At 42.6% G+C, this 26021-nt stretch overlaps 1 protein-coding gene across 4 annotated transcripts in view; it reads left to right on the top strand.

Annotated features, from left to right (window-relative positions):
* Positions 1 to 19639, top strand: part of LOC142384530 (receptor-type tyrosine-protein phosphatase beta-like) — a 98205-nt gene extending 78566 nt beyond the window's left edge. For all 4 annotated transcript variants that reach the window (XM_075470826.1, XM_075470827.1, XM_075470828.1 and 1 more), the window contains 8 exons: positions 5681 to 5771; positions 5847 to 5923; positions 11713 to 11847; positions 12519 to 12641; positions 12733 to 12896; positions 14577 to 14712; positions 18060 to 18179; positions 18263 to 19639. In XM_075470826.1, coding sequence (XP_075326941.1) covers positions 5681 to 5771; positions 5847 to 5923; positions 11713 to 11847; positions 12519 to 12641; positions 12733 to 12896; positions 14577 to 14712; positions 18060 to 18161 — 828 coding nt within the window. In that variant the 3' untranslated portion in view covers positions 18162 to 18179; positions 18263 to 19639. The remainder of the gene's footprint in view (positions 1 to 5680; positions 5772 to 5846; positions 5924 to 11712; positions 11848 to 12518; positions 12642 to 12732; positions 12897 to 14576; positions 14713 to 18059; positions 18180 to 18262) is intronic.
* Positions 19640 to 26021: the final 6382 nt, after the last annotated feature.

The following is a 26021-nucleotide window of genomic DNA, read 5'->3' on the forward strand; positions in this document are numbered from 1 at the left end:
GCATACTACATACTGTATACTGCATACTACATACTGTATACTGCATTCTACATACTGCATACTGCATACTACATACTGTATACTGCATACTACATAATGCATACTGTATACTGCATACTACATACTGCATTCTACATACTGCATACTGCATACTACATACTGTATACTACATACTACATAATGCATACTGTATACTGCATTCTACATACTGCATACTGCATACTACATACTGTATACTGCATACTACATACTACATACTGCATACTGTATACTGCATACTACATACTGCATTCTACATACTGCATTCTACATACTGCATACTGCATACTGCATACTGTATACTGCATACTGCATACTGCATACTACATACTGCATACTGCATACTACATACTGTATACTGCAAACTACATACTGCATTCTACATACTGCATACTACATACTACATACTGTATACTGCATACTACATACTACATACTGCATACTGCATACTACATACTGCATACTGCATACTGCATACTGCATACTGCATACTGCATACTACATACTGTATACTGCAAACTACATACTGCATTCTACATACTGCATACTACATACTACATACTGTATACTGCATACTACATAATGCATACTGTATACTGCATACTACATACTGTATACTGCATACTACATACTGTATACTGCATTCTACATACTGCATACTGCATACTACATACTGTATACTGCATACTACATAATGCATACTGTATACTGCATACTGTATACTGCATTCTACATACTGCATACTGCATACTACATACTGTATACTACATACTACATAATGCATACTGTATACTGCATTCTACATACTGCATACTGCATACTACATACTGTATACTGCATACTACATACTACATACTGCATACTGTATACTGCATACTACATACTGCATTCTACATACTGCATTCTACATACTGCATACTGCATACTGCATACTGTATACTGCATACTACATACTGTTTTCTACATACTGCATACTACATACTACATACTGCATACTGTATACTGCATACTACATACTGCATACTGCATACTGTATACTGCATACTACATACTGCATACTACATACTACATACTGCATACTGCATACTGCATACTACATACTAAATACTACATACAGCATACTACATACTACATACTGCATACTGCACACTGCATACTATATACTGCATACTACATACTACATACTGCATACTACATACTGCATACTGCATACTACATACTGCATACTGCATACTGCATACTACATACTGCATACTGCATACTACATACTGTATACTGCAAACTAAATACTGCATTCTACATACTGCATACTACATACTACATACTGTATACTGCATACTACATAATGCATACTGTATACTGCATACTACATACTGTATACTGCATACTACATACTGTATACTGCATTCTACATACTGCATACTGCATACTACATACTGTATACTGCATACTACATAATGCATACTGTATACTGCATACTACATACTGCATTCTACATACTGCATTCTACATACTGCATACTACATAATGCATACTGTATACTGCATTCTACATACTGCATACTGCATACTACATACTGTATACTGCATACTACATACTGCATTCTACATACTGCATTCTACATACTGCATACTGCATACTGCATACTACATACTGCATACTGCATACTGTATACTGCATACTACATACTGCATTTTACATACTGCATACTGCATACTACATACTACATACTGCATACTGTATACTGCATACTACATACTGCATTTTACATACTGCATACTGCATACTACATACTGCATACTACATACTGCATTCTACATACTGCGTACTGCATACTACATACTACATACTACATACTGCGTACTACAAACTACATACTACATACTGAATACTGCGTACTACAAACTACATACTGCATACTGCATACTACATACTGCATACTGCATACTGCATACTACATACTATATACTGCATACTACATACTATATACTGCATAGTACATACTGCATACTGCATACTGCATACTACATACTACATACTGCATACTGCATACTGCATACTACATACTGCATACTACATACTGCATACTGCATACTACATACTGCATACTACATACTACATACTGAATACTACATACTACATACTGAATACTGGATACTACATACTGCATACTGCATACTGCATACTACATACTATATACTGCATACTGCATACTACATACTGCATACTACATACTACATACTGCATACTGTATACTGCATACTACATACTGCATACTGCATACTACATACTACATACTGCATACTACATACTACATACTGCATACTGTATACTGCATACTACATACTGCATTCTACATACTGCATACTGCATACTACATACTGCATACTACATACTGCATACTGCATACTACATACTGCATACTGCATACTGCATACTGCATACTGCATACTACATACTATATACTGCATACTGCATACTACATACTGCATACTGTATACTGCATACTACATACTGCATTCTACATACTGCATACTACATACTACATACTGCATACTGTATACTGCATACTACATACTGCATTCTACATACTGCATTCTACATACTGCATACTGCATACTGCATACTGTATACTGCATACTACATACTGTTTTCTACATACTGCATACTACATACTACATACTGCATACTGTATACTGCATACTACATACTGCATACTGCATACTGTATACTGCATACTACATACTGCATACTACATACTACATACTGCATACTGCATACTGCATACTACATACTAAATACTACATACAGCATACTACATACTACATACTGCATACTGCACACTGCATACTATATACTGCATACTACATACTACATACTGCATACTACATACTGCATACTGCATACTACATACTGCATACTGCATACTGCATACTGCATACTACATACTGCATACTGCATACTACATACTGTATACTGCAAACTACATACTGCATTCTACATACTGCATACTACATACTACATACTGTATACTGCATACTACATAATGCATACTGTATACTGCATACTACATACTGTATACTGCATACTACATACTGTATACTGCATTCTACATACTGCATACTGCACACTACATACTGTATACTGCATACTACATAATGCATACTGTATACTGCATACTACATACTGCATTCTACATACTGCATTCTACATACTGCATACTACATAATGCATACTGTATACTGCATTCTACATACTGCATACTGCATACTGCATACTACATACTGTATACTGCATACTACATAATGCATACTGTATACTGCATACTACATACTGCATTCTACATACTGCATTCTACATACTGCATACTGCATACTGCATACTACATACTGCATACTGCATACTGTATACTGCATACTACATACTGCATTTTACATACTGCATACTGCATACTACATACTACATACTGCATACTGTATACTGCATACTACATACTGCATTTTACATACTGCATACTGCATACTACATACTGCATACTACATACTGCATTCTACATACTGCGTACTGCATACTACATACTACATACTACATACTGCGTACTACAAACTACATACTACATACTGAATACTGCGTACTACAAACTACATACTGCATACTGCATACTACATACTGCATACTGCATACTGCAAACTACATACTATATACTGCATACTACATACTATATACTGCATAGTACATACTGCATACTGCACACTGCATACTACATACTACATACTGCATACTGCATACTGCATACTACATACTGCATACTACATACTGCATACTGCATACTACATACGGCATACTACATCCTACATACTGCATACTGCATACTACATACTGCATACTGCATACTACATACTGCATACTACATACTGCATTTTACATACTGCATACTGCATACTGCATACTACATACTGCATACTACATACTGCATTCTACATACTGCGTACTGCATACTACATACTACATACTACATACTGCGTACTACAAACTACATACTACATACTGAATACTGCGTACTACAAACTACATACTGCATACTGCATACTACATACTGCATACTGCATACTGCATACTACATACTATATACTGCATACTACATACTATATACTGCATAGTACATACTGCATACTGCATACTGCATACTACATACTACATACTGCATACTGCATACGGCATACTACACACTGCATACTGCATACTGCATACTACATACTACACACTACATACTGCATACTGCATACTACATACGGCATACTACATACTACATACTGCATACTGCATACTACATACTGCATACTGCATACTACATACTGCATACTGCATACTACATACTGCATACTGCATACTGCATACTGCATACTAAATACTACATACTATATACTACATACTGCATACTGCATACTACATACTGCATACTGCATACGGCATACTGCATACTGCATACTGCATACTACATACTGCATACTACATACTTCGTACTGCATACTGCATACTGCATACTGCATACAGCATACTACATACTGCATACTGCATACTAAATACTGCATACTAAATACTGCATACTGCATACTGCATACTGCATACAGCATACTACATACTGCATACTGCATACTGCATACTGCATACTACATACTGCATACTGCATACTGCATACTGCATACCGCATTCTACATACTGCATACTACATACTGCATACTACATACTACACACTGCATACTGCATACTACATACTGCATACTACATACTACACACTGCATACTGCATACTACATACTACATACGGCATAGTGCATACTATATACTCATCGATCAGACAGTATGCAGAGCGTTTACCCACAATGCATTTCGCTCCTGCCCGAGCCGAAATCAGCCGGCCCAAAGCTGATTTCCCTTAAGCTCTAAACTCTGTAAACTTTAGCAACATTTGAAACATTTTCAGGTGAGAAAGTAGTCGTTTAGATCCCCAACGTGTTGAAAACCTGACAAAATACCGGCTGTTTACAATTTTGTTCCCACGAATTCGGCGCTACTAAAGCTAGCCGCAGTGAGCAACGCACTTCCGGTTATTTTCACAAAATAAAATACCCGTTGCCTTTTATCATAGGGAAAGCCATTACCATACAATTGGTGCTTTTGTTTTGAAAACAGGAAGTGAACCTACCCTCGTTGCAGCTAGCTTGAAACTGCCGTTTTGACAGGAAATGACGATCGGCGACGTCACGTTACGTTGCATCTTGGGTAGTTTGAGTATGAGTAGTAACCTCATGATGCATACCCAACATTTAGGAGAATCTAGTATGCATCCAGGAACTTAAAAATGTTAAAGTTAGTATGAGTAGTAGGAGTAGTAGGAGTAGTAGGAGGCGGTTTCGAACACAGCCATAGAGTGGTGGTTCACCTTCCACTTTGCTCAAAAGCCAGATGTTCATGAGATCCCATTTCCAGGGTTCGGTGAGCCGGATAATCAGAAGATACTCTGCAGGTGTTGAACCCGTTTCAGAGTTCAGAGCCCAGATCTCGGTCTCTTTGGTCAGCCGGTTAATGACTCAAACTCAAAGCTGAACCACTTCTCTTTCTGATCGTTCTCTGCCCATCAGGACCTGAAGGATGTTGGTCGGAATCAGCCCCTTGACTCGGCTCTGCTCCCAGAGAACCGCGGGAAGAACCGATACAACAACATCCTGCCCTGTGAGTGACCTCACCACGGCCTCAGCTGCCCCCTGCTGGGTCTCGGGGTCTCACTCTGTTTCTGTCTGTGCTCAGATGACTCCACCAGGGTGAAGCTGTCCTACGTGGATGATGATCCGTGCTCAGACTACATCAACGCCAGCTACATCCCTGTAAGAGGCCGCTCCACTTTAACTGGCACCAACTGAAACTGAGTAGATCTTATCGATCAGTTGACTTTTTACAAACTGCAGTGATAGGTTAAACCCTCTAATTCATTTCAATTTTATTTATAAAGCTACAAATTACAACAATCTCAAGGTATTTCAAAGAGACAGTCCAATACAAGCCAATTAGAATCCAATTTATTGTAATCCAATTAATTAAATTTCATTAAATTAGTCCAATTCATTGGGATAGGCTCCAGCCCCAAACTGGCAGCTGGTTCTACAGAGAGGAGCCTGATAACTGAAGGCTCTGCCTCCCAAACTGGAGGCTGGTTCCACAGAGAGGGGCCTGATAACTGAAGGCTCTGCCTCCCAAACTGGCAGCTGGTCCCACAGAGAGGGGCCTGATAACTGAAGGCTCTGCCTCCCAAACTGGAGGCTGGTTCCACAGAGAGGGGCCTGATAACTGAAGGCTCTGCCTCCCAAACTGGCAGCTGGTCCCACAGAGAGGGGCCTGATAACTGAAGGCTCTGCCTCCCAAACTGGCAGCTGGTTCCACAGAGAGGGGCCTGATAACTGAAGGCTCTGCCTCCCAAACTGGCAGCTGGTTCCACAGAGAGGAACCTGATAACTGAAGGCTCTGCCTCCCAAACTGGCAGCTGGTTCCACAGACAGGGGCCTGATAACTGAAGGCTCTGCCTCCCAAACTGGCAGCTGGTTCCACAGAGAGGGGCCTGATAACTGAAGGCTCTGCCTCCCAAACTGGCAGCTGGTTCCACAGAGAGGGGCCTGATAACTGAAGGCTCTGCCTCCCAAACTGGCAGCTGGTTCCACAGAGAGGAACCTGATAACTGAAGGCTCTGCCTCCCAAACTGGCAGCTGGTTCCACAGACAGGGGCCTGATAACTGAAGGCTCTGCCTCCCAAACTGGCAGCTGGTTCCTCAGAGAGGGGCCTGATAACTGAAGGCTCTGCCTCCCAAACTGGCAGCTGGTTCCACAGAGAGGGGCCTGATAACTGAAGGCTCTGCCTCCCAAACTGGAGGCTGGTTCCACAGAGAGGGGCCTGATAACTGAAGGCTCTGCCTCCCAAACTGGCAGCTGGTCCCACAGAGAGGGGCCTGATAACTGAAGGCTCTGCCTCCCAAACTGGCAGCTGGTTCCACAGAGAGGGGCCTGATAACTGAAGGCTCTGCCTCCCAAACTGGCAGCTGGTTCCACAGAGAGGGGCCTGATAACTGAAGGCTCTGCCTCCCAAACTGGCAGCTGGTTCCACAGAGAGGAACCTGATAACTGAAGGCTCTGCCTCCCAAACTGGCAGCTGGTTCCACAGACAGGGGCCTGATAACTGAAGGCTCTGCCTCCCAAACTGGCAGCTGGTTCCTCAGAGAGGGGCCTGATAACTGAAGGCTCTGCCTCCCAAACTGGCAGCTGGTTCCTCAGAGAGGGGCCTGATAACTGAAGGCTCTGCCTCCCAAACTGGCAGCTGGTTCCTCAGAGAGGGGCCTGATAACTGAAGGCTCTGCCTCCCTAACTGGCAGCTGGTTCCACAGAGAGGGACCTGATAACTGAAGGCTCTGCCTCCCAAACTGGCAGCTGGTTCCACAGAGAGGGGCCTGATAACTGAAGGCTCTGCCTCCCAAACTGGCAGCTTATTCCACAGAGAGGGGCCTGATAACTGAAGGCTCTGCCTCCCAAACTGGCAGCTGGTTCCACAGAGAGGGGCCTGATAACTGAAGGCTCTGCCTCCCAAACTGGCAGCTGGTTCCACAGAGAGGGGCCTGATAACTGAAGGCTCTGCCTCCCAAACTGGCAGCTGGTTCCTCAGAGAGGAACCTGATAACTGAAGGCTCTGCCTCCCAAACTGGCAGCAGGTTCCACAGAGAGGGGCCTGATAACTGAAGGCTCTGCCTCCCAAACTGGCAGCTGGTTCCACAGAGAGGGGCCTGATAACTGAAGGCTCTGCCTCCCAAACTGGCAGCTGGTTCCTCAGAGAGGGGCCTGATAACTGAAGGCTCTGCCTCCCAAACTGGCAGCTGGTTCCTCAGAGAGGGGCCTGATAACTGAAGGCTCTGCCTCCCTAACTGGCAGCTGGTTCCACAGAGAGGGACCTGATAACTGAAGGCTCTGCCTCCCAAACTGGCAGCTGGTTCCACAGAGAGGGGCCTGATAACTGAAGGCTCTGCCTCCCAAACTGGCAGCTGGTTCCACAGAGAGGGGCCTGATAACTGAAGGCTCTGCCTCCCAAACTGGCAGCTGGTTCCACAGAGAGGGGCCTGATAACTGAAGGCTCTGCCTCCCAAACTGGCAGCTGGTTCCTCAGAGAGGGGCCTGATAACTGAAGGCTCTGCCTCCCAAACTGGCAGCAGGTTCCACAGAGAGGGGCCTGATAACTGAAGGCTCTGCCTCCCAAACTGGCAGCTGGTTCCTCAGAGAGGGGCCTGATAACTGAAGGCTCTGCCTCCCAAACTGGCAGCTGGTTCCACAGAGAGGGGCCTGATAACTGAAGGCTCTGCCTCCCAAACTGGCAGCTGGTTCCACAGAGAGGGGCCTGATAACTGAAGGCTCTGCCTCCCAAACTGGCAGCAGGTTCCACAGAGAGGGGCCTGATAACTGAAGGCTCTGCCTCCCAAACTGGCAGCTGGTTCCTCAGAGAGGGGCCTGATAACTGAAGGCTCTGCCTCCCAAACTGGCAGCTGGTTCCACAGAGAGGGGCCTGATAACTGAAGGCTCTGCCTCCCAAACTGGCAGCTGGTTCCACAGAGAGGGGCCTGATAACTGAAGGCTCTGCCTCCCAAACTGGCAGCTGGTTCCTCAGAGAGGGGCCTGATAACTGAAGGCTCTGCCTCCCAAACTGGCAGCTGGTTCCACAGAGAGGGGCCTGATAACTGAAGGCTCTGATGGAGCAGTTTTTCTGCATCACTCTGAGACAGGATTTTCCTGATTTATATTACGGAGGTGAAAGAAGGCAGTCCTAGAAACCTGTTTCTTATGTGCGTTCTCCTCAGTACACTGTATGTTCACCTACCTGGCAGGTAGATTGGATTTTTGGACTGGATTTCACTGGTTCAGAGTTTTATTTTACCAGGTTGTTGTTTGTTTTGGACTGGTCTGACAGAGGTTTGCTCTGGTTTTGAACTTGAATGTGAACTTGTTTTGAATTGCCTGTGGACTGGTTTTGTACTTGAGTTTGAAGTCTGGATTGTGACTGTAATTTGAATTGGACCTGGTTTCAGACTGGTTTTGGAGTTGATTGGACAGATTATGGACTTGGATTTCAACTCATCATGGAAGTTGTTTTGGCATGAGTCATCTTTATTTAAAAGTAAAGAAAATGGTAAAAAAAAATGGGGAGGGGGGGGGGGTGACATGAGGTAAAGAGCCGTAAGGTGAGACTCAAATTTGGCCTTACTGCCTCTGTATGTTGGGCAAGGAATAAAGCTGTTGCCTAACCAACCCTGACTGGGTCGAGACCTAATCTTGGACTGGTTGTGGATTAGGTTTCGGGTGAGTTGTAGACCTAATCTTGGACTGGTTGTGGATTAGGTTTTGGGTGAGTTGTAGACCTAATCTTGGACTGGTTGTGGATTAGGTTTTGGGTGAGTTGTAGACCTAATCTTGGACTGGTTGTGGATTAGGTTTTGGGTGAGTTGTAGACCTAATCTTGGACTGGTTGTGGATTAGGTTTCGGGTGAGTTGTAGACCTAATCTTGGACTGGTTGTGGATTAGGTTTTGGACTGCCATTGCCACAGAATGAATCTTCCTCTTTATAGTGTGTCATAGGGAGAGTGATGGGGCGGAAAGGCTGTACATTTTTTTTAAATAACTTATGAAACAACTCTGGAGAGTATGTGGATCATCTGTGGAGCTCGGCTTTCAACACCAAACATGACATTCGACCATTTGATCCAGACTTAGACAGAACTCTGGATCAGAATGAGGTTCTGAAGTTATCACACTTTGAGTGTGACCTAGAATATGGAGAATGGTGAAGAGAAACAGGATCACTGAAACAGAAGTGAATGGTGAAGGGAGTTGGTCCGTCAGGGAGAGGGGAGTAGAGTTTGAGGGGCTTGGGTCCAAGCGAATATCCAGACGAGTATGGAGGAGCAGTTCGACCTTCCAGGAGTCCAGAAAGAGCCGGCCGAAGGTGAAGGTTGGAGGGCGGACAGGGTTGGCAGGGGGTGGCTTGATGAGAGGAGGTGCGGTAGCCAGTCGTGGATTGAGAACCATGAATCAGACAGCGGGTGCAGAGATCTCAGGAGACGGCGAGGAGTCAGGATGAACTGCTTTCTGGAGTTTCCTGGTGGCAGGTTACATAAGGTTAGTTCAAAAACAGAACAGAGACTCTGGGAGTATAAAGAACTCTAGGGCGAGCGGCTTGAGTACCAAGTAGGTTAACACTCACTGGCAATCCTCTCCTCTTATCCTGTAGCTTGATGAGTCTAAATCAGTGATTCTCACTATTTTTTTCCCAAGAGCCACATTGGCAGCAAAATCAAGGTTAGAGCCACTTTTACCACAACATACTAAAGCCCCCTTTTACAAATATGCATTTCTACATATAAAACATCCCACAAAAAAAGAAACAACACAGCCAATACATTTTTAATTCAGACCACATTTACCTTAATACTGGGATGAGCTGAAGCTGGCCTGCATGTCCTCGACTTTCTTCATGTTGTATTTCTAGTTTGTTGTTGTAATCATAGTGAGACATTCAGGATGAGCATGGTTTCTGTGCTGGTTCCTGTGCTGGTTACTGTGCTGGTTACTGTGCTGGTTACTGTGCTGGTTACTGTGCTGGTTTCTGTGCTGGTTTCTGTGCTGGTTTCTGTGCTGGTTTCTGTGCTGGTTCCTGTGCTGGTTTCTGTGCTGGTTACTGTGCTGGTTTCTGTGCTGGTTTCTGTGCTGGTTTCTGTGCTGGTTTTTGCCCTTTTTTAATTAAAAACCGATCCATTGTGCCTGCATCTCGCGCTGGCTAAAGCAGCTAGCGTGCACTGGCTAAAGGAGCTAGCGTGCTCTGGCTAAAGGAGCTAGCGTGCTCTGGCTAAAGGAGCTAGCGTGCACTGGCTAAAGGAGCTAGCGTGCACTGGCTAAAGGAGCTAGCGTGCTCTGGCTAAAGGAGCTAGCCTGCACTGGCTAAAGGAGCTAGCGTGCACTGGCTAAAGGAGCTAGCGTGCTCTGGCTAAAGGAGCTAGCGTGCTCTGGCTAAAGGAGCTAGCGTGCTCTGGCTAAAGGAGCTAGCGTGCACTGGCTAAAGGAGCTAGCGTGCACTGGCTAAAGGAGCTAGCGTGCTCTGGCTAAAGGAGCTAGCCTGCACTGGCTAAAGGAGCTAGCGTGCACTGGCTAAAGGAGCTAGCGTGCACTGCGGTCAAGTGTGAGGTGGTTTAAGCGTTGTCTGCGTTGCCAGGTTTAACAGAGCCCCCTTTAGGAAACATCATTAAGCCTTAAATAATACTTAATAAAAATACTTAATACTACAAAAACGCAAACTTAATACAAATACTTAATACTGTGCAGTATTCGCTGTATGTTATTTGAAAAAATGTATTGTTATTGTTCCCATATTGTTATAAGCTACTATGCGAGTGCGAGCCGCCAGTTAAAGCTTGAGGAGCCGCACGGTGAGTATTTCTGCTGTAGCTTGATGAGTCTCGATGCAACTCAGGTGTGAGCAATCACCGGCCGGTCTTCCCTCCGGATGAGGCTCCATGGCTCCCTCTGGTGGAGAAAAGAGAACCCAAATCCCTGCTTCCTAACAATCTGCCCTGTGTGTTCTCGCTGTGCTTTCAGGGTAATAACTTCCGTCGGGAGTACATCGCGACGCAGGGTCCCCTGCCAGGAACAAAGGATGATTTCTGGAAGATGGTGTGGGAGCAGAACGTCCACAATGTGGTGATGGTCACACAGTGTGTGGAAAAAGGCCGGGTGGGTACAAGACAGGAAACCTCTTTACTGTGAAACACATCACAGCAGCTTTAAAATCTTTACTCTGGCTTCCAGTCAGTCACAGAATAGATTTTAAAAGCCTGCTGATGGTTTACATCTGTGATCTGTTCAGAGAATATAAAGCCAGCAGAGCTCTGAGATCCAAGGACTCAGGTCAGCTGGTCCAGTCCAGAGTCCAGACTAAACATGGAGAAGCAGCATTTAGCTGTTATGCTGCTAACAAGTGGAACAAACTGCCAGTGGAGATTAAACTTTCACCAAATGGAGACATTTTTAAATCCAGGTTAAAAACATTTCTGTTCTCATGTGTCTATGCATGAAATCTGCACGCTATCTTTGAACTTATCTGGACTGTTGCTGGTTTTTAAATTCATTTAAATGATTTTATTTGTTTCTCTTTATATTCTTTTATGTATTTTTAATGCTTCTTGCACTCCCTGCTGCAATGCTTTTATTTTATGTGAAGCACTTTGAATTGTTTGTACATGAAATGTGCTATATAAATAAATTTGATTTGATTTGATGTGATTTGAAACCAGCTGAGAACGCTTCTGACAAACCCAAATGAAGCTCAATGGGGTGATTCAGACGCCCAGGGACCTGATTTAGTTGGTCATGAAGTAACGTGTTCTTTCTTCTCCTACATACAGGTGAAGTGCGATCATTACTGGCCATTCGATCAGGATCCTCTGTACTACGGAGACCTGATTGTCCAGATGCTGTCGGAGTCGGTTCTGCCTGAGTGGACCATCAGAGAGTTCAGAATCTGCAGTGTACGTTTGAGTGATGAAACAAAAGTGTTTCAGATGGATTCAGTCGGTGTTAGCTGTTCTCAGATCAGTTTTCCTGTTGCTGTTTGTTCAGGAGGAGCAGCTGGGTTTCAGCCGTCTGGTTCGTCAGTTTCACTACACGGTCTGGCCCGATCACGGAGTCCCAGAGACCACGCAGTCCCTCATCCAGTTTGTCCGAACCGTCCGGGACTACGTCAACAGGACTCCTGGCTCTGGTCCCACCGCGGTACACTGCAGGTACAGACAGCTCGCTGGTTAAAGGGCAGCTTCACTCTTACACTGCAGTGGTACGACCCTTTGAATGTCGATCACACGGCTAATCTTTCAAGTTCAAAGACATGTACAGAACTCTACAGTCGGATGTGAAGAACGGAAGTTTTAACATCGTGTTGTAACGTCTGTAAGAGGCTGATACATTAAACATTAGGTCTACTTCACCAGCAGCAAACATGTCACATTTTATCATTCAACCAGTTTGAGATAGATAGATAGATAGATAGATAGATAGGTAGATGGATAGATAGATAGATAGATAGATAGATAGATAGATAGATAGATAGATAGGTAGATAGGTAGATGGATAGATAGATAGGTAGATGGATGGATAGATAGATAGATAGATAGATAGATAGATAGATAGATAGATAGATAGATAGATAGATAGATAGATAGATAGGTAGATGGATGGATAGATAGATAGATAGATAGATAGATAGATAGATAGATAGATAGATAGATAGATAGATAGGTAGATGGATGGATAGATAGATAGATAGATAGATAGATAGATAGATAGATAGATAGATAGATAGGTAGATAGGTAGATGGATGGATAGATAGATAGATAGATAGATAGATAGATAGATAGATAGATAGATAGATAGATAGATAGATAGATAGATAGATAGATAGATAGATAGATAGGTAGATGGATGGATAGATAGATAGATAGATAGATAGATAGATAGATAGATAGGTAGATAGGTAGATGGATGGATAGATAGATAGATAGATAGATAGATAGATAGATAGATAGATAGATAGATAGATAGATGGATAGATAGATGGATAGATAGATAGATAGATAGATAGATAGATAGGTAGATAGGTAGATGGATGGATAGATAGATAGATAGATAGATAGATAGATAGATAGATAGATAGATAGATAGATAGATAGATAGATGGATAGATAGATAGATAGATAGATAGATAGATGGATAGATAGATGGATAGATAGATAGATAGATAGATAGATAGATAGATAGATAGATAGATAGATAGATAGATAGATAGATAGATAGATAGGTAGATGGATGGATAGATAGATAGATAGATAGATAGATAGATAGATAGATAGATAGATAGATAGATAGATAGATAGATAGATAGATAGATAGATAGATAGGTAGATAGGTAGATGGATGGATAGATAGATAGATAGATAGATAGATAGATAGATAGATAGATAGATAGATAGATAGATAGATAGATAGATAGGTAGATAGGTAGATGGATGGATAGATAGATAGATAGATAGATAGATAGATAGGTAGATGGATGATAGATAGATAGATAGATAGATAGATAGATAGATAGATAGATAGATAGATAGATAGATAGATAGATAGGTAGATGGATGGATAGATAGATAGATAGATAGATAGATAGATAGATAGATAGATAGATAGATAGATAGATAGATAGATAGATAGATAGATAGATAGATAGATAGGTAGATGGATGATAGATAGATAGATAGATAGATAGATAGATAGATAGATAGATAGATAGATAGATAGATAGATAGATAGATAGATAGGTATGGGGGAAATAACTCTCAGGCTGCATCAGCCTCTGGGCAGCTGGACTTTTAGAATCAGGTGTTTTCTGACCGGAGTCTGGTGTGTGTGTCAGTGCCGGTGTAGGTCGCACAGGGACCTTCATCGTCCTGGATCGAGTGCTGCAGCAGCTGGACAGCAGGGACACGGTGGACATCTACGGTGGCGTCTTCGACCTGCGACTCCATCGATCGCACATGGTACAGACCGAGGTAGGACAGCGGCATCATGGGAAAGAGTGTGTGACATTCACCGGCAGCATCTCCGGGTCCTGGTTTTAGAACATTTTCAGAGAATATTTATACAAATAAGAAGTCAGTCAGCCATGTTTACGGTTTTGAAACCTCATTTCACCCAGAATGCACTGAAGGTCAATGAATTGAATTGGATTTGATTGGATTAAGATTGTATTACAATGAATTTGATTCTAATTGGCTTGAATTGGATTGTATCTTTGAAATGTTTTGGGGGTTTGTCTATCCTCAGTCCTGTTGGTCTCTCCTTAGTCTTGTTGGGGGTTTGTCCATCCTCAGCCCTGTTGGTCTCTCCTTAGGTCCTTTGGGGGTTTGTCCATCCTCAGTCCTGTTGGTCCATCCTTAGGTCCTTTGGGGGTTTGTCCATCCTCAGTCCTGTTGGTCCATCCTTAGGTCCTTTGGGGGTTTGTCCGTCCTCAGCCCTGTTGGTCCATCCTTAGGTCCTTTGGGGGTTTGTCCATCCTCAGTCCTGTTGGTCTCTCCTTAGGTCCTTTGGGGGTTTGTCCATCCTCAGTCCTGTTGGTCCATCCTTAGGTCCTTTGGGGGTTTGTCCGTCCTCAGCCCTGTTGGTCCATCCTTAGGTCCTTTGGGGGTTTGTCCATCCTCAGTCCTGTTGGTCTCTCCTTAGGTCCTTTGGGGGTTTGTCCATCCTCAGTCCTGTTGGTCCATCCTTAGGTCCTTTGGGGGTTTGTCCGTCCTCAGTCCTGTTGGTCTATCCTTAGGTCCTTTGGGGGTTTGTCCATCCTCAGTCCTGTTGGTCCATCCTTAGGTCCTTTGGGGGTTTGTCCATCCTCAGTCCTGTTGGTCTCTCCTTAGGTCCTTTGGGGGTTTGTCCATCCTCAGTCATGTTGGTCCATCCTTAGGTCCTTTGGGGGTTTGTCCGTCCTCAGCCCTGTTGGTCCATCCTTAGGTCCTTTGGGGGTTTGTCCATCCTCAGTCCTGTTGGTCTCTCCTTAGGTCCTTTGGGGGTTTGTCCATCCTCAGTCCTGTTGGTCTCTCCTTAGGTCCTTTGGGGGTTTGTCCATCCTCAGTCCTGTTGGTCTCTCCTTAGGTCCTTTGGGGGTTTGTCCATCCTCAGCCCTGTTGGTCTATCCTTTGGTCCTTTGGGGGTTTGTCCATCCTCAGTCCTGTTGGTCTCTCCTTAGGTCCTTTGGGGGTTTGTCCATCCTCAGTCCTGTTGGTCCATCCTTAGGTCCTTTGGGGGTTTGTCCATCCTCAGCCCTGTTGGTCTCTCCTTAGGTCCTTTGGGGGTTTGTCCATCCTCAGCCCTGTTGGTCTATCCTTAGGTCCTTTGGGGGTTTGTCCATCCTCAGTCCTGTTGGTCTATCCTTAGGTCCTTTGGGGGTTTGTCCATCCTCAGTCCTGTTGGTCCATCCTTAGGTCCTTTGGGAGTTTGTCCATCCTCAGTCCTGTTGGTCCATCCTTAGGTCCTTTGGGGGTTTGTCCATCCTCAGCCCTGTTGGTCTCTCCTTAGTCTTGTTGGGGGTTTGTCCATCCTCAGTCCTGTTGGTCTCTCCTTAGTCTTGTTGGGGGTTTGTCCGTCCTCAGCCCTGTTGGTCTCTCCTTAGTCTTGTTGGGGGTTTGTCCATCCTCAGCCCTGTTGGTCTCTCCTTAGGTCCTTTGGGGGTTTGTCCATCCTCAGCCCTGTTGGTCTCTCCTTAGGTCCTTTGGGGGTTTGTCCATCCTCAGTCCTGTTGGTCCATCCTTAGGTCCTTTGGGGGTTTGTCCATCCTCAGCCCTGTTGGTCTCTCCTTAGTCTTGTTGGGGGTTTGTCCATCCTCAGTCCTGTTGGTCTCTCCTTAGTCTTGTTGGGGGTTTGTCCGTCCTCAGCCCTGTTGGTCTCTCCTTAGTCTTGTTGGGGGTTTGTCCATCCTCAGCCCTGTTGGTCTCTCCTTAGGTCCTTTGGGGGTTTGTCCATCCTCAGCCCTGTTGGTCTATCCTTAGGTCCTTTGGGGGTTTGTCAATCCTCAGTCCTGTTGGTCTCTCCTTAGGTCCTTTGGGGGTTTGTCCATCCTCAGTCCTGTTGGTCTCTCCTTAGGTCCTTTGGGGGTTTGTCCATCCTCAGTCCTGTTGGACTATCCTTAGGTCCTTTGGGGGTTTGTCCATCCTCAGCCCTGTTGGTCTCTCCTTAGGTCCTTTGGGGGTTTGTCCATCCTCAGTCCTGTTGGTCCATCCTTAGGTCCTTTGGGGGTTTGTCCATCCTCAGTCCTGTTGGTCTCTCCTTAGGTCCTTTGGGGGTTTGTCCATCCTCAGTCCTGTTGGTCCATCCTTAGGTCCTTTGGGGGTTTGTCCATCCTCAGTCCTGTTGGTCCATCCTTAGGTCCTTTGGGGGTTTGTCCATCCTCAGTCCTGTTGGTCTCTCCTTAGGTCCTTTGGGGGTTTGTCCATCCTCAGTCCTGTTGGTCTCTCCTTAGGTCCTTTGGGGTTTTGTCCATCCTCAGTCCTGTTGGTCCATCCTTATGTCCTTTGGGGGTTTGTCCATCCTCAGTCCTGTTGGTCTCTCCTTAGGTCCTTTGGGGTTTTGTCCATCCTCAGCCCTGTTGGTCTCTCCTTAGGTCCTTTGGGGTTTTGTCCATCCTCAGTCCTGTTGGTCTATCCTTAGGTCCTTTGGGGGTTTGTCCATCCTCAGCCCTGTTGGTCTCTCCTTAGGTCCTTTGGGGGTTTGTCCATCCTCAGTCCTGTTGTCCATCCTTAGGTCCTTTGGGGGTTTGTCCATCCTCAGTCCTGTTGGTCCATCCTTAGGTCCTTTGGGGGTTTGTCCATCCTCAGTCCTGTTGGTCTCTCCTTAGGTCCTTTGGGGGTTTGTCCATCCTCAGTCCTGTTGGTCCATCCTTTGGTCCTTTGGGGGTTTGTCCATCCTCAGTCCTATTGGTCTATCCTTAGGTCCTTTGGGGGTTTGTCCATCCTCAGTCCTGTTGGTCTCTCCTTAGGTCCTTTGGGGGTTTGTCCATCCTCAGCCCTGTTGGTCTCTCCTTAGGTCCTTTGGGGGTTTGTCCATCCTCAGTCCTGTTGGTCTCTCCTTAGGTCCTTTGGGGGTTTGTCCATCCTCAGTCCTGTTGGTCTCTCCTTAGGTCCTTTGGGGGTTTGTCCATCCTCAGCCCTGTTGGTCTCTCCTTAGGTCCTTTGGGGGTTTGTCCATCCTCAGTCCTGTTGGTCTCTCCTTAGGTCCTTTGGGGGTTTGTCCATCCTCAGCCCTGTTGGTCCATCCTTAGGTCCTTTGGGGGTTTGTCTATCCTCAGCCCTGTTGGGGTTTTTCTTTCCTCTGGTCCTCTGTGGTTTCTAATGTGCCCCTCCTCTCCCACCAGGGTCAGTATTTGTACCTTCATCTGTGCGTTCGGGATGTCTTGAGAGCCCGGAAGCTGCGCAACGAGCAGGAGAATCTCCTCCACCCCGTCCTGAGAATGTGAACTCCGGCTGCGATAGAGGTGAGTCGGGCACCAACAACACTGCCGCTCGTCTCTTCCCATCATCAGACCCGATAAGCAAACATCTCGATGCTTTCCCACAGAAACGCTGTGATTCTGCTGCCTGCTGAGAGACCGTTGAGCTCCACCGAGAAACATGGCAATATATTTTTATATTAATGTTCATATGTTAACCTTCAGATATTTCAACCAGAGAAACTTTATGATTATTTATGTAAAATGTGAACTGAAGCGTGTGTAGTCTTGTTATACATTTTTGTATTCTGTGTCTGTTAATCAGTTCAGTAACGATGAAGCTGCTGGTGTAAACACTAGGGTTGCAAAATTCACGGAAACTTTCCATGGGAATTTACGGGAATTTATGGGAATTTACGGGAATTTATGGGAATTTACGGGAATTTATGGGAATTTATGGGAATTTTCTCAATTGAAGGTTGGCTCTTCTAGGGAACTTAAATATAGTTGAGGAAAGTGTATTTTAGCATAATCTTGACTAAAACAAACAGATGCCGTTCCTCCATCACATTTGAATGAGTGGGGTTAGGGGACGGGTAATATTGAACCCAACACTTCTGTTTTAGTTCATCCATGAAACGAGTAATTAGAACGTGTTCTGCTCTACTTACAAATAAATCTGTTGAAAACATTTGTATGGATGTTTTCTTATGACTTCTGTTTATATTTATGCTTGGATATAATATATTCCCAGTTAGTTCTCCTAAATTCCCACTAGATTCAAGAGGGAAAATTGTCATTCCAGCCATATAAACAGTACACAGTGCAATGAAATAACGTTTCTCGAGAAGTTTTCAGTGCAAACAAACAGCAAAAACAAAGACAATACTAAAAATGCTACAAGTAACTGCAAGTGTGGTGCAAAAAAATGCTTGTAAAGTGTAAAAGTGTAAAGTGACTGTATTATTATTTACATGAGGTGCAGTAGTGCATCAGACAAGTAAATTCCCATAATTAGTTCCCATAATTCCCATAATTCCCATGGAAAGTTTCTAATATGGAATATATCCAAAATTCCCAAGCTTAACTTCCCATGGAAATTTACCGGAAATTTTCCGCCCCTTTGCAACCCTAGTAAACACCAAAAGACAGTTTTGTTAACAAGTCTTTGAACAGTTTGATCAGCTCTGAGAGATAGTCAGTATTTATATTGCAACAGGCTCAGTTTTTCATCATTCATGGCTCTGAGCCTGATGTCTTTGTATCACGGCAGCACCCGTACGTATACCCGTACGTATACCTGCACGTATACCCGTACGTATACCCGTACGTATACCCGTACGTATACCTGTACGTATACCCGTACGTATACCCGTACGTATACCCGTACGTATACCCGTATGTATACCTGTACGTATACCCGTACGTATACCCGTATGTATACCGGTAGCTGTACCGGTACGTGTGCCTGTCTGTAAGCAGCCCATTAAACACACTACACAGATGCCTGATTTTGTGTGATTATTCATCCAGAATCAATTTGAGCCTGCTGCAGCGAGGCCCAGACTGGCTGAGCAGGAATGTTTCAGCAGGAAACACTGTAACACACCACAGGACACAGTGGCTCTGTTCTATGTGTCTGCAGCTAACAGCAGTAAGACTGCAGACACATGCAGAGAAACCCAGGTATCCTGGTGTTGGTTTATGGGATCGCTGTGTTACATTCTCACTGTGGCAATGTTCGAAACCGACTACTACATACTGCATACTGCATACTACATACTGCATACTACATACTACATACTGCATACTGCATACTGCATACTGCATACTACATACTGCATACTGCATACTACATACTGCATACTACATACTGCATACTGCATACTGCATACTGCATACTACATACTACATACTGCATACTGCATACTGCATACTACATACTGCATACTGCATACTACATACTGCATACTACATACTACATACTGCATACTGCATACTGCATACTGCATATTACATACTGCATACTGCATACTACATACTGCATACTACATACTACATACTGCATACTGCATACTGCATACTACATACTGCATACTGCATACTACATACTGCATACTGCATACTGCATACTACATACTGCATACTGCATACTGCATACTACATACTGCATACTGCATACTACATACTGCATACTAAATACTGCATACTGCACACTGCATACTACATATTGCATACTAAATACTGCATACTGCATACTACATACTGCATACTGCATACTGCACACTGCATACTACATACTGCATACTGCATACTGCACACTGCATACTACATACTGCATACTGCATACTGCACACTGCATACTACATACTGCATACTGCATACTGCACACTGCATACTACATACTGCATATTGCATACTGCACACTGCATACTACATACTGCATACTGCATACTACATACTACATACTGCATACTGCATACTGCATACTACATACTGCATACTGCATACTGCATACTGCATACTGCATACTACATACTACATATTGCATACTGCACACTGCATACTACATACTGCATACTGCATACTACATACTACATACTGCATACTGCATACTACATACTGCATACTGCATACTGCATACTGCATACTACATACTACATAATGCATACTGCACACTGCATACTGCATACTGCATACTACATACGGCATACTGCATACTGCATACTGCATACTACATACTACATATTGCATACTGCATACTGCACACTACATACTACATACTGCATACTGCATACTGCATACTGCATACAGCATACTACATACTACATACTGCATACTGCATACAGCATACAACATTTTACATACTACATACTACATACTGCATACTGCATACTACATACAGCATACTACATACTGCATACTGCATACTGCATACAGCATACTACATACTACATACTGCATACTGCATACTGCATACTGCATACAGCATACTACATACTACATACTGCATACTGCATACAGCATACAACATTTTACATACTACATACTACATACTGCATACTGCATACTGCATACTACATACAGCATACTACATACTGCATACTGCATACTACATACAGCATACTACATACTGCATACTGCATACTGCATACTGCATACTGCATACAGCATACTACATACTACATACTGCATACTGCATACAGCATACAACATTTTACATACTACATACTACATACTGCATACTGCATACTGCATACAGCATACTACATACTACATACTGCATACTGCATACAGCATACAACATTTTACATACTACATACTACATACTGCATACTGCATACTGCATACTACATACAGCATACTACATACTGCATACTGCATACTACATACAGCATACTACATACTGCATACTGCATACAGCATACTACATACTACATACTGCATACTGCATACTGCATACTACATACTGCATACTACATACTGCATACTGCATACAGCATACAACATTTTACATACTACATACTACATACTGCATACTGCATACTGCATACTACATACAGCATACTACATACTGCATACTGCATACAGCATACTACATACTACATACTGCATACTGCATACTGCATACTGCATACAGCATACTACATACTACATACTGCATACTGCATACAGCATACAACATTTTACATACTACATACTACATACTGCATACTGCATACTGCATACTACATACAGCATACTACATACTGCATACTGCATACTACATACAGCATACTACATACTGCATACTGCATACTGCATACAGCATACTACATACTACATACTGCATACTGCATACTACATACTGCATACTACATACAGCATACTGCATACTACATACTGCATACTACATACAGCATACTGCATACTACATACAGCATACAACATTTTACATACTGCATACTACATATTGCATACTGCATACTGCATACTGCATACTACATACTGCATACTGCATACTGCATACTACATACTACATACTACATACTGCATACTGCATACTGCATACAGCATACAACATTTTACATACTGCATACTGCATACAGCATACTGCATACTGCATACTACATACTGCATACTACATACAGCATACTGCATACTACATACAGCATACAACATTTTACATACTGCATACTACATATTGCATACTGCATACTACATACTGCATACTGCATACTGCATACTGCATACTACATACTACATACTACATACAGCATACTGCATACTACATACAGCATACAACATTTTACATACTGCATACTGCATACTGCATACTACATACTGCATACTACATACTACATACTGCATACTGCATACTGCATACTGCATACTGCATAGTGCATACTACATACTGCATACTACATACTGCATACTGCATACTGCATACTGCATACTACATACTGCATACTGCATACTGCATACTGCATACAGCATACTGCATACTGCATACTGCATACTACATACTGCATACTGCATACTGCATACTGCATACTGCATACTACATACTGCATACTGCATACTGCATACTACATACTGCATACTGCATACTGCATACTACATACTGCATACTGCATACTACATACTGCATACTGCATACTGCATACAGCATACTACATACTACATACTGCATACTGCATACAGCATACTGCATACTGCATACTGCATACTGCATACTGCATACTACATACAGCATACTGCATGCTACATACTGCATACTACATACAGCATACTACATGCTACATACTACATACTACATACTGCATACTGCATACTGCATACTGCATACTACATACAGCATACTGCATACTACATACTGCATACTACATACAGCATACTGCATACTACATACTGCATACTACATACAGCATACTGCATACTACATACAGCATACAACATTTTACATACTACATACTTTATACTACATACTGCATACTACATACTGCATACTACATACAGCATACTGCATGCTACATACAGCATACAACATTTTACATACTACATACTACATACTGCATACTGCATACTGCATACTACATACAGCATACTGCATACTACATACTGCATACTACATACAGCATACAACATTTTACATACTACATACTACATACTGCATACTGCATACTGCATACTACATACAGCATACTGCATACTACATACTGCATACTACATACAGCATACTGCATACTACATACAGCATACAACATTTTACATACTACATACTGCATACTACATACTGCATACTACATACTGCATACTACATACAGCATACTGCATACTACATACAGCATACAACATTTTACATACTACATACTACATACTGCATACAACATTTTACATACTACATACTACATACTGCATACAACATTTTACATACTACATACTACATACTGTATACTGCATACAGCATACAACATTTTACATACTACATACAGCATACTGCATACTACATACAGCATACTACATATTGCATACTGCATACTGCATACTGCATACTACATACTGCATACTGCATACTGCATACTGCATACTACATACTACATACTGCATACTACATACAGCATACTGCATACTACATACAGCATACAACATTTTACATACTGCATACTACATATTGCATACTGCATACTGCATACTGCATACTGCATACTACATACTGCATACTGCATACTGCATACTGCATACTACATACTGCATACTGCATACTGCATACTACATACTACATACAACATTTTACATACTACATACTACATACTGCATACAACATTTTACATACTGCATACTACATACTGCATACTGCATACTGCATACTACATACTGCATACTACATACAGCATACTGCATACTACATACTGCATACTACATACAGCATACTGCATACTACATACTGCATACTACATACAGCATACTGCATACTACATACAGCATACAACATTTTACATACTGCATACTACATACTGCATACTGCACACTACATACTGCATACTACATACTGCATACTGCATACTACATACTACATACAACATTTTACATACTACATACTGCATACTGCATACAGCATACTGCATACTACATACTGCATACTACATACAGCATACTGCATACTACATACAGCATACAACATTTTACATACTGCATACTACATACTGCATACTGCACACTACATACTGCATACTACATACTGCATACTACATTTTACATACTACATACTGCATACTACATACTGCATACTACATACTGCATACTACATACAGCATACTGCATACTACATACAGCATACAACATTTTACATACTGCATACTACATACTGCATACTGCATACTACATACTGCATACTGCATACTGCATACTGCATACTGCATACTACATACTACATACAACATTTTACATACTACATACTGCATACTACATACTGCATACTACATACTGCATACTACATACAACATTTTACATACTGCATACTACATACTGCATACTGCATACTACATACTGCATACTGCATACTGCATACTGCATACTGCATACTACATACTACATACAACATTTTACATACTACATACTGCATACTACATACTACATACTACATACTGCATACTACATACTGCATACTACATACTGCATACTACATACTACATACAACATTTTACATACTACATACTGCATACTACATACTGCATACTACATACTGCATACTACATACAGCATACTGCATACTACATACAGCATACAACATTTTACATACTGCATACTACATACTGCATACTGCATACTACATACTGCATACTGCATACTGCATACTGCATACTGCATACTACATACTACATACAACATTTTACATACTACATACTGCATACTGCATACTGCATTCAACATTTTACATACTGCATACTACATACTGCATACAACATTTTACATACTACATACTGCATACTACATACAGCATACAACATTTTACATACTGCATACTGCATACTACATACTACATACTGCATACTGCATACTGCATACTCCATACTGCATACTGCATACTGCATACTGCATACAGCATACTACATACTGCATACTCCATACTGCAAACTGCATACTGCATACTGCATACTACATACGGCGTACTACATACAGCATACAACATTTTACATACTGCATACTACATACTGCATACTGCATACTACATACTGCATACTCCATACTACATACTGCATACTGCATACTGCATACTGCATACTCCATACTGCATACTGCATACTGCATACTGCATACTCCATATTGCATACTGCATACTGCATACTGCATACTACATACTGCATACTGCATACTGCATACTCCATACTACATACTGCATACTACATACTGCATACTCCATACTGCATACTACCTACTGCATACTCCATACTGCAAACTGCATACTGCATAGTGCATACTACATACGGCGTACTACATACAGCATACTGCATACTACATATTACATACTGCATACTGCATACTGCATACTACATACTGCATACAACATTTTACATACTGCATACTACATACTGCATACTGCATACTACATATTACATACTGCATACTGCATACTGCATACTGCATACTACATACTGCATTCAACATTTTACATACTACATACTGCATACTACATACTGCATACAACACTTTACATACTGCATACTGCAAACTACATACTGCATACTACATTTTACATTCTACATACTGCATACTACATGCTGCATACAACATTTTACATACTGCATAGTACATACTGTATACTGCATACTGCATACTGCATACTACATACTGCATACTACATGCTACATACTGCATACTGCATACTGCATACTCCATACTGCATAC

The sequence above is a fragment of the Odontesthes bonariensis genome, chromosome 7 (assembly GCF_027942865.1).
Source record: "Odontesthes bonariensis isolate fOdoBon6 chromosome 7, fOdoBon6.hap1, whole genome shotgun sequence".
NCBI classification, from domain to species: Eukaryota; Metazoa; Chordata; class Actinopteri; order Atheriniformes; family Atherinopsidae; genus Odontesthes; species Odontesthes bonariensis.